The 11909-nt window shown below is 38.3% G+C and overlaps 1 protein-coding gene across 2 annotated transcripts in view; it reads right to left on the bottom strand.

The window, feature by feature from the left end:
• Nucleotides 1–239: 239 nt before the first annotated feature.
• Nucleotides 240–11909, bottom strand: part of mrps31.L (mitochondrial ribosomal protein S31 L homeolog) — a 37181-nt gene continuing 25511 nt past the window's right edge. Inside the window, exons 5-7 of one of the 2 annotated variants that reach the window (XM_041582621.1) lie at nucleotides 11636–11709; nucleotides 4001–4144; nucleotides 240–664 (exon numbers count right to left, since the gene is read on the bottom strand). In XM_041582621.1, the coding sequence (XP_041438555.1) occupies nucleotides 432–664; nucleotides 4001–4144; nucleotides 11636–11709 (451 nt within the window). In that variant the 3' untranslated portion in view covers nucleotides 240–431. Of the gene's footprint in view, nucleotides 665–4000; nucleotides 4145–11635; nucleotides 11713–11909 lie in introns of both variants that reach the window. The other variant, XM_018247622.2, reaches the window with a different exon arrangement.

Below are 11909 nucleotides of genomic sequence, written 5' to 3'. Positions count from 1 at the left end.
GCACAGCATATTTTATACACGTCATAGCAGCAGGTTCTTCATTTGTGACAAACTGTACATTCCTACTTTAAAGAGCCAAACTTTAAGGGACTTGCCCATAATCACAAGCCTCCCTTAATCACAGTGTAGAGATGTAACCATAAAGCCTTTCCTTTATATTAGTAGCCAATATCTTAATCTACATAAAGGCCTCCTTGAGTGACACATTTGTAATAACAAGAAGGAACAGGACATTTCAGTTACAAGAAAGCTGTGAATATTTTATTAATAGCCAAGTGAGACTTATTTTATTAAGAAGTGAATAGTAAAACATTGTATTTTGCTGAAGTATTTTGGTACCTTCTGTTTGATTATTGAAGTCTGCACCACAGCTAGAAGTGGTATCCTTAATGAGCCAATGTCTTGGGGTACTGCAACGTTCCAAATGTTCTTTAGTTGAGGTACACTTCGCACTCTTTTAGAAGGTCCTCTTTTTGCTTAAAATAATCCCGGTACCACTCAATGTGTTCCCGCTTCTGTTTGACACATAGGTAAGGGTTCTTGGAAAGGCCGCAGACAACAAGCTCTATAAAATGTCTAATGGCTCCTTGTTTTGGGAAGTCTTCCAAGTACTTGTCAAGGAATATGTGTTCATGAAACTCTACCTTCTGCTCCTCATCAAGCCCTGGAAAGAGAGATATTGGGTAAGGACTGTGACGGGTTAACTTCTTCATTAATACAAGAACAAAAACCCAAAAAATCACATAGAAACAGTAAAATTTTGTGTCATTTAGGATCATTCTAGGCGATAGTCCTTAAAATCAAAGTGTTGGTGGCCCAATCATAACTCAGAATTATAATGTACAGTAATCTCAATGAGGAATTTGAATCAACTTAAAATTAGTTGATAAGGTTTCTTAATAGAAAAGACATGCAATATGCTTAAAGGGGACCCATCGCCCTAAGAAATATTTCCAAATCCTATCTTATGATGTTAGTCAAGCAAAATAAACTCCACTTAAACAATATAAATTATATGGCTCTTGGAACCCACAATCACATCAAGCAGGAACCCGCCATTTTGCATACCCTGCTATTAGAGCGAGCTTTACGTCAATGAATGGGGCACCTGTTGCCCATGCACTGGCTACACAATTAGATAGAGAGGAGGAAGGGCAAATGTGAGGAGTGCAGTGACATCTAGAAGTGCTGAATGGAAACAGAGTAATTGCCTGCATAGACGAGGGGCAGGCAATACATGACCAACAGCGGAGACTATAAAACAGGTATGGGTTTCAGATTTAATTTGAAAAGGACTTTTATTACACAGCTTTTTATGTCTGGGTGACAGGTCCCTTTTAATGGAACAATCAAGTTTTTTTTTTAAAAAATTGACACTTTTCCCAATGACAAAATGTAATATGAAAGTGAAACTGTTCTTAAACTGTTTAATCTTTTTTGTTGGTAACTGTAACTGAAACGATTATATTAATATATAACTGAAACCATTATTGTTAAGTTCTGGCTGGAAAGAGTTTATTACTTAAATTCAATGCTTACGAGCCAATATCTGCTCTTCATTCTTGGCTACCTTCACACGAGCTCGGGTGCACATAAGTGATTTTGTTGTTGCTCTTTATGCTGCAATTACGTTTTAGAATTGTCGTTTACAAACCGCATGAACTGCGATGCACATTATTATTGTTGCTTGCCTACCTTGACTTTCTATGATCCAACCTTGTTTGTGTTGTTGTTTAATCAGTTGTGAAGGAGACAGAGAACTATGTGCAGGTGTGGGAACTACGGTTAGGTCCATACATCTTTGGACAGAGACCACTTTTTTCTCATTTTGGGTCTGTACACAATGAATTTTAAATGAAACAACTCAGATGCAGTTGAACTGCAGACTTTCAGCTTTAATTCAGTGGGTTGAACAAAAAGATTGCATTAAAATGTGAGGAACTAAAGCCTTTTTTAAACACAAGCACTTCATTTCAGGGGCTCAAAAGCAATTGTACAAATTAAAAAACTGAAAATAAAATGTTTATTTCTAATACTTGGTTGAAAGTATCATTTCAGGGGTTTAAAAGCAATTGGACAATTGACTCAAAAACTATTTCATGGGCAGGTGTGGGCAATTCCTTTGTTTTGTCACTATCAATGAAGCAGATAAAAGCCCTGGAGTTGATTTAAGGGGGGGGGGGGGTACTTGTATGTAGAAGATTTTGCTGTGAACAGACAACATGTGGTCAAAGGGGCTCTCCGTGCAGGTGAAACAAGCCATCCTTAAGCTGCAAAAACAGAAAAAAATCCATCCTAGAAATTGCTACAATATTAGGAGTGGCAAAATCTAAAGTTTGGTACATCCTGAGAAAGAAAGCGCTGGTGAAAAGACCTGGAAGTCCATGGACAACAACAGTGGTGGATGATCGCAGAATCATTTCCATGGTGAAGATATACCCCTTCACAACAGCCAAACAAGTGAACAACACTCTTCAGGAGGTGGGTGTATCGATATCCAAGTCTACCATAAAGGGGAGACTGCATGAAAGTAAATACAGAGGGTGCACTGCAAGGTACAAGCCACTCATAAGCCTCAAGAATAGAAAGGCTAGATTTGACTTTGCTAAAAAAAAACATCTAAAAAAGCCAGCACAGTTCTGGAAAAACATTCTTTGGACAGATGAAACCAAGATCAACCTCTACCAGAATGATGGCAAGAAAAAAGTATGAAGAATGTGTGGAACAGCTCATGATCCAAAGCATACCACATCATCTGTAAAACATGGCGGAGGCAGTGTGATGGCTTGGGTGTGCATGGCTGCCAGTGGCACTGGGACACTAGTGTTTATCCATCATGTGACACAGGACAGAAGCAGCTGAAGGAATTCTGAGCTGTTCAGAGACACTGTCTGCTCAAATCCAGCTAAATGCAGTCAAATTACTTGAGAGGTGTTTCATAATACAGATGGACAATGACCCAAAACAAAAACAGCCAAAGCAACCCAGGAGTTTATTAAAGCAGAGAAGTGGAATATTCTTGAATGGCCAAGTTAGTCACCTGATCTGAACCCAATTGAGCTGCATTTCACTTGTTGAAGACTAAACTTCAGACAGAAAGGCCCACAAACAAACAGCAACTGAAAGCCGCTGCAGTTAAGGCCTGGCAGAGCATTAAAAAGGAGGAAACCCAGAATCTGGTGATGTCCATGAGTTCAAGACAAGGCTTTCATTGCAAGCAAAGAGTTTTCAACCAATTATTAGAAATAAAAATGTTAGACTGATGCTATGATTATATCCAAGGCCCCACATTTAAGGTATGTTGTTGTTATACATATTTATGCTGTACCGTTCTGATGCTTAGATTATTGCATTGGGACAACCATTCTCCCTTCCAAAGCATTCAATATGAAACAGAATAAGAAAAACAATACAAAATGATAGTTATGGTAGCACTCCTGTCCTTGGAACAGTAGCCAGAAGCTGAAGGGAATGAAAGGCTAAAGTGTGACTGTAAAGAAATAGTCCTGGCAGTTGGTAAATGTGGTTATGCAAATCTAGAAATACGAGTTGCTCTCGTGATTCAAAATGTAGCCTCTGATCATACAGAATTGTGTGGCATCAGTCCGATGTTTCTGCTTCTGAAATGTAAGATTAAAGCTGACGGTTTTGAAGGGTGATCAGTTTGAAAACGAATAGGTTATTTAGGGAGACAAAAACATGTAATGAGGCAAATTATCAAATTTAGCTGCTAGTTAGCTATTATAGATTTCTCCAGACACAGTATGGAAGGATAAATACAAAGGGTCAGAAAGAGATCTTAAAGGAGAACTAAACACCCGTCAGACATTTCTGCTTGTAGAGGTAAACTTTACTATGAGAGACACTGTTCATTGAAATAGACTCTGTGAGGAGGGAGTAGAGAGGGGCTCATTTTATGGCTATTGATGGGGACTTTTGTTGGGGGGTTAGTTCTCCTTTAAATCAATGCCAGAATCATTTACAAATGGCTTATACTTACCAGCTTCATTGTCAATCGGGAATGTCCACAGTTTCCCTTCCTTGGTCCACTGAATCATTTCCTCAAACCCATTCCTCGGTGGCTGCTCAGTAGCAGAGGCTATTTGATTAGCTAGTTCCACGTCCCACAGGCTAGGATATGGTTCTGGGGGAAAATAAAATTAAAACCAAAGCAGTTTGAAGTGGAACTATAGGTTGTCAAATAAAACTTAACCAATCAAAGAATCCTATTAAATTGGCAAATACACATCAGTATATACATATCAGTATATATATCTATATCTATATATATATATATATATATTGACCTCTTACATCTTTTATATTGAGTCACCATTTTGTGATGTTCTGAGAGTCACTGATTGGCTGAGTGTCCCTGGTGTGTGAGGCTGGTGGCTCTTCCAAGTCAGATGGAATGGTTAAAGTGTATTCAATAATGCAAATATAGGACTATAGGATCCCAGTGGGCTAAACCAGTCTGTATAAGCCATTGCTTCTATTTATCGGGCACTTTGTGATATGATTCTTCTCCGTGAATCAGTTTTCAGTTGCTGATTACTGAATGAAATGTTGTTTTTATAAATATTGATGGTTGCCGTTGTACAATTTAAAACCATTGGGTTATACACTCACTGTAATCTTACTTGTCATCATTTGCTTATGAAACGTAATTATTGGAAGCTATTTCTGGGAAGAATAGAGGGCCAGTATCTTCCCACCTCCCTGTTCAACATGATGAGGGCAAGGAATGACGATTTTGGTGATTAAAACAAAAGAAAGAATACTAAGTTCAGCTCAAGCCTTCTCATAGTAAATGCTTTAATAAATTTGCCAGTTCCTTCAACAATTTCTTCAATGAAACTTTAGGTATTTACTTATATTTCGCCAATGGCAATTGCCAGGCAATTAGCAACATGTCAGCCCACGTCTTTTGAAGGGCTATCGGTTTGAAAACCAACAGATAATAGATTTTTAAGGAAACCAAAAACAATGTTATTGGGCACACAATCAAATTTAGCAGATAGTGTTGCCCACCTACCAAAACTATTTAAATTTATACTGGGAAAATGGCTACTATATTACAAGTAAATATATATATCTTGTCTTAGTTATGAAGAAACACTGGCCTTGCTGGGCTTGTGTACACTGGAGACGAGTTGCTTATGGAGAGATAGGAGATCAATGTATCAATATATAAGGGGGCCATATAAAAAACTCTAATGCTTCATTCAGCACAAGATCCTCCGAAGAAATAAAGAAGGTTCCATCTCAAAAATTCAAAAACTTTTTTTTTACATAAATTGGAGAGGCCTCAGTTGGGGGGGGGGCTTGCCTTCCTCTAGATCTGTTTTATTTCCAACACAAAGAAAAGTGTGCTAAACTGTTGAGTAGAAAGAGAGTCAAACAGTGTAAGAGGCAGCACTCATTTCTATTTATCACAAACACTAATATAAATACCTTCTATTTCCACTTGGCACTTAAGTGTACAAAGAGTTCCAGGCAGGGCCAAATTTACATAGCGGGCGCCCCTAGGACCCTCTACCATTTGTCACACCTATCTCCCCCCCTTCATTTGTGCACATGCATACATTTTCATCATCAGGTCAGGAGCACTGGGGATTTGCGCATGGGAAATTTAAAAAACGATTGTATCTCATGATCAGCCCCAGAGCTTTCTAACCAATGTGGGTGTGGTTGGGCTTCGCGCTGCCCCCTAAAATTCTGCCTCCCTAGGTCCGGACCTTGATGGCCTGTCCACAAATTCCGGCCTGGTTCCAGGTAAATGTGCCCTTTGAAATTACGACTGACAAAAATGATTAATTAAAGCAACAGTCCCATTACATACTCATAATAATAAGCACAGAATTGTAATGCTAATGGCCCTCAACATGGCAGAAATAAACGATAATTTATAAAGCTAGAATGTTGATTATAGTATTACCAGTGTTAATAGACACGGCATTATAGTAATCATTAGCTTCAGATATCCTCAACACTTTGAGATGAAATGCACCTTGAAATCAGAAGTGGAATGAAAAAGCTGCCAGACTGGGCTGTGTCTAGACACTGGGCAAATTATATTTCCAGTTTTAAACTACTTCTGTTTACTTTCTTTTTTTTTTGAAAATCCAGCAAAACTTCAAGCCTTTTACCAGCAGACTGGAGGATGTTCTGCCAGGGATGACATTCAAGCACATCCCTGCTAGACCAATAAAACCAGCCTCCGTCTTCTACGTTAATCCACCCAGGACACACAGGAATAATGGAAAAGTTGCAATCATTACGACCAAGTCTTGCATTGAAAATAATGTTTCATTAACTAGCCAAAAAAAATGAGCCATGATTAGCCACGCACCAAATGCAATGCAATGGAAGATATTACCTTTTCCTCTAAATAAATATATTTGGTTCTGTTTTAATTCCACTCTCATATAAAACATTTCAACCATGAATCAGTATGGCACAAATCATAAATAAAGGAACCTGTTTCTACAGAACATTATCGAGATTGATGCTTGCTGCCCATCTCTGTTGGCTCTAGTGTCCCACAGTGTTAATCAAACGGTTCAACACCAGACACTCTAATTTACCAAGTTACTGACACTGGGTCAATTCCGATGTGATTGTTTTGCCCATAGGCCAATCTTTATAGGTGCCTATAAGGAACCTTCAGCAAAGACTGCATCAACGTCCTGATGTGGTACTTAAATGGAATTTTAAACCTGTCTGACAGATAGCTGACAAATTTTTTACAAGATATTCGCATGGTAGGCTGTCACAGGACCCACCACACACAGGCCAATAGGTTATCCAATAGGTCTGGAGAGGCCAAGTGGGTGGCTTATTTCGGCTCATGTATGGCCATCTTTACTCTTCAATATCCTTTTAGCAATCGCTCTCCCTACAATCAGGTTTTGTGTCAGTCAGACAATTAGCCCTGATACATCATCTAGGGCAGTGATCCCCAACCAGTGACTCATGAGCGACATGTTGCTCATATTGGCCTCAAATCAGGTGCTTTTTTTTTTTTGAATTCCTGGCATGGAGGGAAGTTTTGGTTGCATAAATACAAACCAGTTTTACTGCCAAACAGAGTCTCCCGTAGGCTGCCAGTCCACATAGGGGCTACCAAATAGCCAATCACAGCCCTTATTTGGTACAACCAAGAAAATGTTTCATGTTGCTCCCCAACTCTATTTACATTTTACGGTGGCTCATGGGTTACAAAAGGTTGGGGATCCCCTGATCTAGACAAACAAAGCACAGACTAACACTGTAATAGAGCACAAAGTGCTCCACCTCTGGGAAGGGGGGTTGGTGAAACCTCATCATTCTTACAATATAAATAATATATATATATATATATATATATATATATATATATATATATATATATATATATATATATATATATATATATATATATATATATATATATATATATATATAACATATATAACACAGCCATTTAACAGGCACAAGCCGATAATATTGGTCATTACATACTAGGGATGCACCGAATCCACTATTTTGGATTCGGCCGAACCCCCAAATCCTTCCCGAATACCGAACTAAATCCGAATTTGCATATGCATATCATCTTTTACCAAATATTTGCAAATAACACTAATGCTGAAATATTTATGCACACATACACACGTCCTTCTGTCTGAGGACTTTGGGGTGTACATGAGAGAGACTGGTGTGCTGTAGGTGACTTAAATGAGAAGCCTGTCATTCCTGTGAGCTGCTTCACTTGCACGGTTATTATGAATGGCAGTTATCAAAATATGTTTGATAATTTTATCATCCCAAAATCAGGTTTTCTGTGTGCGGGCAGAATAACTGTCACAATCTGTTCATAAAGAAAATAACAGATCCTATGTACAAATTAACTGTCAAAACAAACAATGACAGGAACTTAGTGAAGCTATTGGAGGGCTAATGGCTTCAACACCGAGAAGACATGCCATGAAATTGCAAACTGAAGAGCTGCTGAATAAAAAGCTAAATATCCAAACACCACAAATAATAAAAAATGAAAACCAATTGCAAATTTTCTCAGAATCTCTCTCTTTGCATCATACAAGCAGTTAACTCAGAGGTGAACAACACCTTTAAGCATTTATTCTAGGGGTATAGTTTTCCTTGAATGGATTTTTTTTATAAATATGTGAATACTGTGTATAGATGCATTACAGTTTATTTTTAATACTACTCAAATAAACTGCTCATCCACAAGTATAGAAAGTTAAAAAATTGTGCCTGCGTTATTATTATTCTTTATATTAAATAAATAACTTGAAAAACTCAGTATGTGTATAGCGTAAGAAAGGTACCATACCATTAACAAGCTGCACAGTTTTGATCTCATATGATCCGGTAAACATAGCGCAGCCCAGACACGTCAGTCTCAAGAGTGTCCCACCGATATTTAATATTAGTACAGAAAGGAAACAGACATGATGCAGGAGACCTTCCAAGGATCAAATATCTGCTGGTATTTCCTGCTGCTCTGAGAAATGCTAATATTTTGCAATCCTTTTCTCAGACCACCACAAGACTTCATTTCAGGCTGCTCATTTTAATAGGATTCTTCATTCTGTAGGAACTAAACGGGAAGCTTGGCACTCAGTCTAAATACACACAATCTCTCTCTATGCTCTACACTTCCTTGGCTCTTATCTTATTTTGTCACTTTTTGCAGCTTTTAAAATACAAGTATTAAAGCAAAGAATAGCTTGTAATATCCTTTTATTTTACAAGAGGGGGGTCAATTATTCACTATATATTTTTATAAAATTCTGTAAATAACATATACAAGGCTGAGAGATTTTATACAGCCATAGAACTATGAGGTGACTTCTGAAGACCAAATGGGGGGTACATTACTTCTTATACAGGTATGGGATCTGTTATCCGGAAACCCTTTCTCCAGAAAGTTGTGAATTACAGAAAGCCTGTCTCCTACGGACTCCATTTTATCCAAATAATGCACATTTTTCAAAATGATTTCCCTTTTCTCTGTAATAATAAAACAGTGCCTTGTACTTGATCCAAACTAAAGCTCCCCATAGACGTGACGATTCTTCTTGCCGAACGACTGATTTTAGGGAAGTCCGACCAATCCTTCGAAATTATCGTGGAGTTAGTGGGATTCGAACGATCCCTACATCTTACGATTTTTCGGCCAACATCTGTCAGGAAATTGATCGGCCAGTTTAAAAAATCTATGTCGGTCCCAGTGCAATCTATCTATGTTTGCAGGGCCAAGCAGGCAGCTACCCTTTGTTTTCCTTTAAATTGGTCTTTTTAGTTGATGGTCAATTTGTACGATCGTACGATCGTTCTGAGAAAATCGTGGTCTCACGATGAGGATCGGATCTTTTAAAAATCCAGCCTATTGGGATTATATAATTTTCACTTGATTTTGTAATAGATCTAAGGTATGAAGATCCAAATTATGGAAAGATCTGTTATCCGGAAAGCATTATGGATAACAGGTCCCATACCTGTATTATGGATTTAAATACTTATATTGCTATATAAAGAAATTTCCAACATATTAAACAGTTTTAAGTTAAAAGGGTGATAAAAGGGTTCAATATTTTTCAGCATGATTTGGAATTAAACATTTATGTACTTAGACAATCTGCCTTGTTTTTCCATTGAGGTTTTAAGAATGATTTGTCCTTCAGCCTTCCCTGCAGCAAGCCAAAACAGTAAATTCCGTGGTCAAAAACACCTTGCCTTCCAGTTCAGCCTCTCTCCTATTTATTTTCCAGTCTGTTGTCAAACCATTGGTTATGGTGCTAGAGCAACCTGACTAACCAGAAAAGTCTACATACCAATGAAGAGTTGCAAATGAAGGATACAAATAATATTAAAAACACAAACCTATAGCAAATTGCAAACAGCATACTATTGTCTATAGGGGTCATTTCTGGCCAAAAATGCATTTGCAGGGCCACTAACTTGGCTGTTGTCGAAGGGCTTTGGGACCCATCGTTTTTTTTTAAGCATAAATGCATTTAACTTGCCTAAGTGCAAGTGCAAATACACAATTTAAATACACCAGTGCAGTTATGTCAGATGCAACTGACCTCAAAGACACTAGAATTATGGTGGAAAGTGCTGCATTGTGGGTAAAAAGTTATTGGGTCTGTAATTGCACTTTGCACACAGTAAACTCAAATGAATAATAAAAACAGCTGCTAGCACCTCTAGTGGTCACTTACAGCTTTACTCAGCATTAGGAACATGTATAATGCAGTTTCCATTCATATTTAAATACATTAGCACAATTGTGTTGTTTCGTGTCGTCTGTCTCCACATTAAGATACAGTTTCACTTCTATTATCTAATTACGGTAAAAAAAAAAACTAAAAAAAAAAAAAACACACAAGATAGCCCTAATTATAAATGGGGTATAGATTTCCATTTTCTGGCAGTTGAGAGGTAAGAAAAATAGAAAATGCGGTGAGGGGGGCTTTTACATACATGAGTAGTTAGTGAACAGCTGCAAGCATTTACATAGAAAACAACCTACCAGTTGTGATTATTAACCTCTTAGGTGCCAGACTGCTCTCTGAAAAACAAGTCTAAATAACCTGTAATCCAGAATACTTGGGATTTGGGGTTTTCCGGATAATGAATCTTTCCGTAATTTGGATCTTCATACCTTAAGGGTAGGACTCCACAAGCGATTATGTCGCGATCCGACGCGCTGCGGCAAAACGCATGCGACAAAAATAAGGTAAGAGATAGAATTGTCGCATGGTGTTGCAGCGTTGATCCGACGCTACACTACTGTCGGATGCAGACGCAGCGTCTGCATCCAACAGTCGTGTCACGGCGGTTCAACGCTGTGACACCATGCGACAGTTCTATCTCTTACCTTATTTTTGTTGCAGCGCGTCGGATCGTGACAAAATCGCTCGTGGAGTCCTACCCTAAGTCTACTAGAAAATCATGGAAAAATGAAATAATCCCAATGGGCTGGTTTCACCTATAATAAGGATTAATTATATCTTAGTTTGGACCAAGTACAAAGAACTTTTTTATTATTACAGAGAAAAAAAGAAACCTTTTTTAAACATTTGGATTATTTTGATAAAATGGAGTCTATGGGACACAGCCATTCTGTAATTCAGAGCTTTCTGGATAATGGGTTTCCAGATAAGGGATCCTATACCTGTATTAAGTGTCCTAAATATGAATAGCTGTAATGCCTATGGGGTTAAGGCATTAGTCACTGCTCACACAAAATGAGTCACGAATATGAAAGTATGGTAAAATTAGATAAAAAGTTAATTCCCTAATTGGCAGATCATGCGACCAACAGAATAGGGAAGGAATTTACAGCAAGCACAAGAGCTATGATGCTTAGAGAGAAACTCTTTGGCGTGCATGGGGTTAAATAAATCCCCAGTCTCTGCATATGGCTCAGACTAAATGAGTCAGGATTATAAACGTACTACAGTATCAAACGAGTGAAATCATTGTAGAATGCAAGAATCGAACACTCTCTATTGGGAAGGGTCATGTGATCCAGGATTGCGAGTCATGGCACCAGGCAGATCAGATGCACAGTATGAACCCTGCAGTTGGGAACTAGGGAACGGCTTCTACTGACCTGTTCCAGTTGGCTGTTCAGGGTCGGCAAAAACAGGAAATATGTTCAACCGCCTTCCAGAGTACAGTCCTCTCCTGCTGTGATAGACAAAAACATTCAGTCTACAATGTAGTCGGTATCCTTGCACACACACACACACACACACACACACAACTTGGACAATTACACCAGTGCACCTGATTGCACTGCGCATAAACACATTTAAGCTATACCGCCATTAAATACACAATGGCCATTAAAGGAAAACTAAACCCCCAAAACAATGTATGTCTCT

This window comes from Xenopus laevis, chromosome 2L (assembly GCF_017654675.1).
Source record: "Xenopus laevis strain J_2021 chromosome 2L, Xenopus_laevis_v10.1, whole genome shotgun sequence".
NCBI lineage: Eukaryota > Metazoa > Chordata > Amphibia > Anura > Pipidae > Xenopus > Xenopus laevis.
The sequence above is the reverse complement of the archived record's forward strand: the minus strand, read 5'-3'. Positions and strand labels throughout refer to the sequence as shown.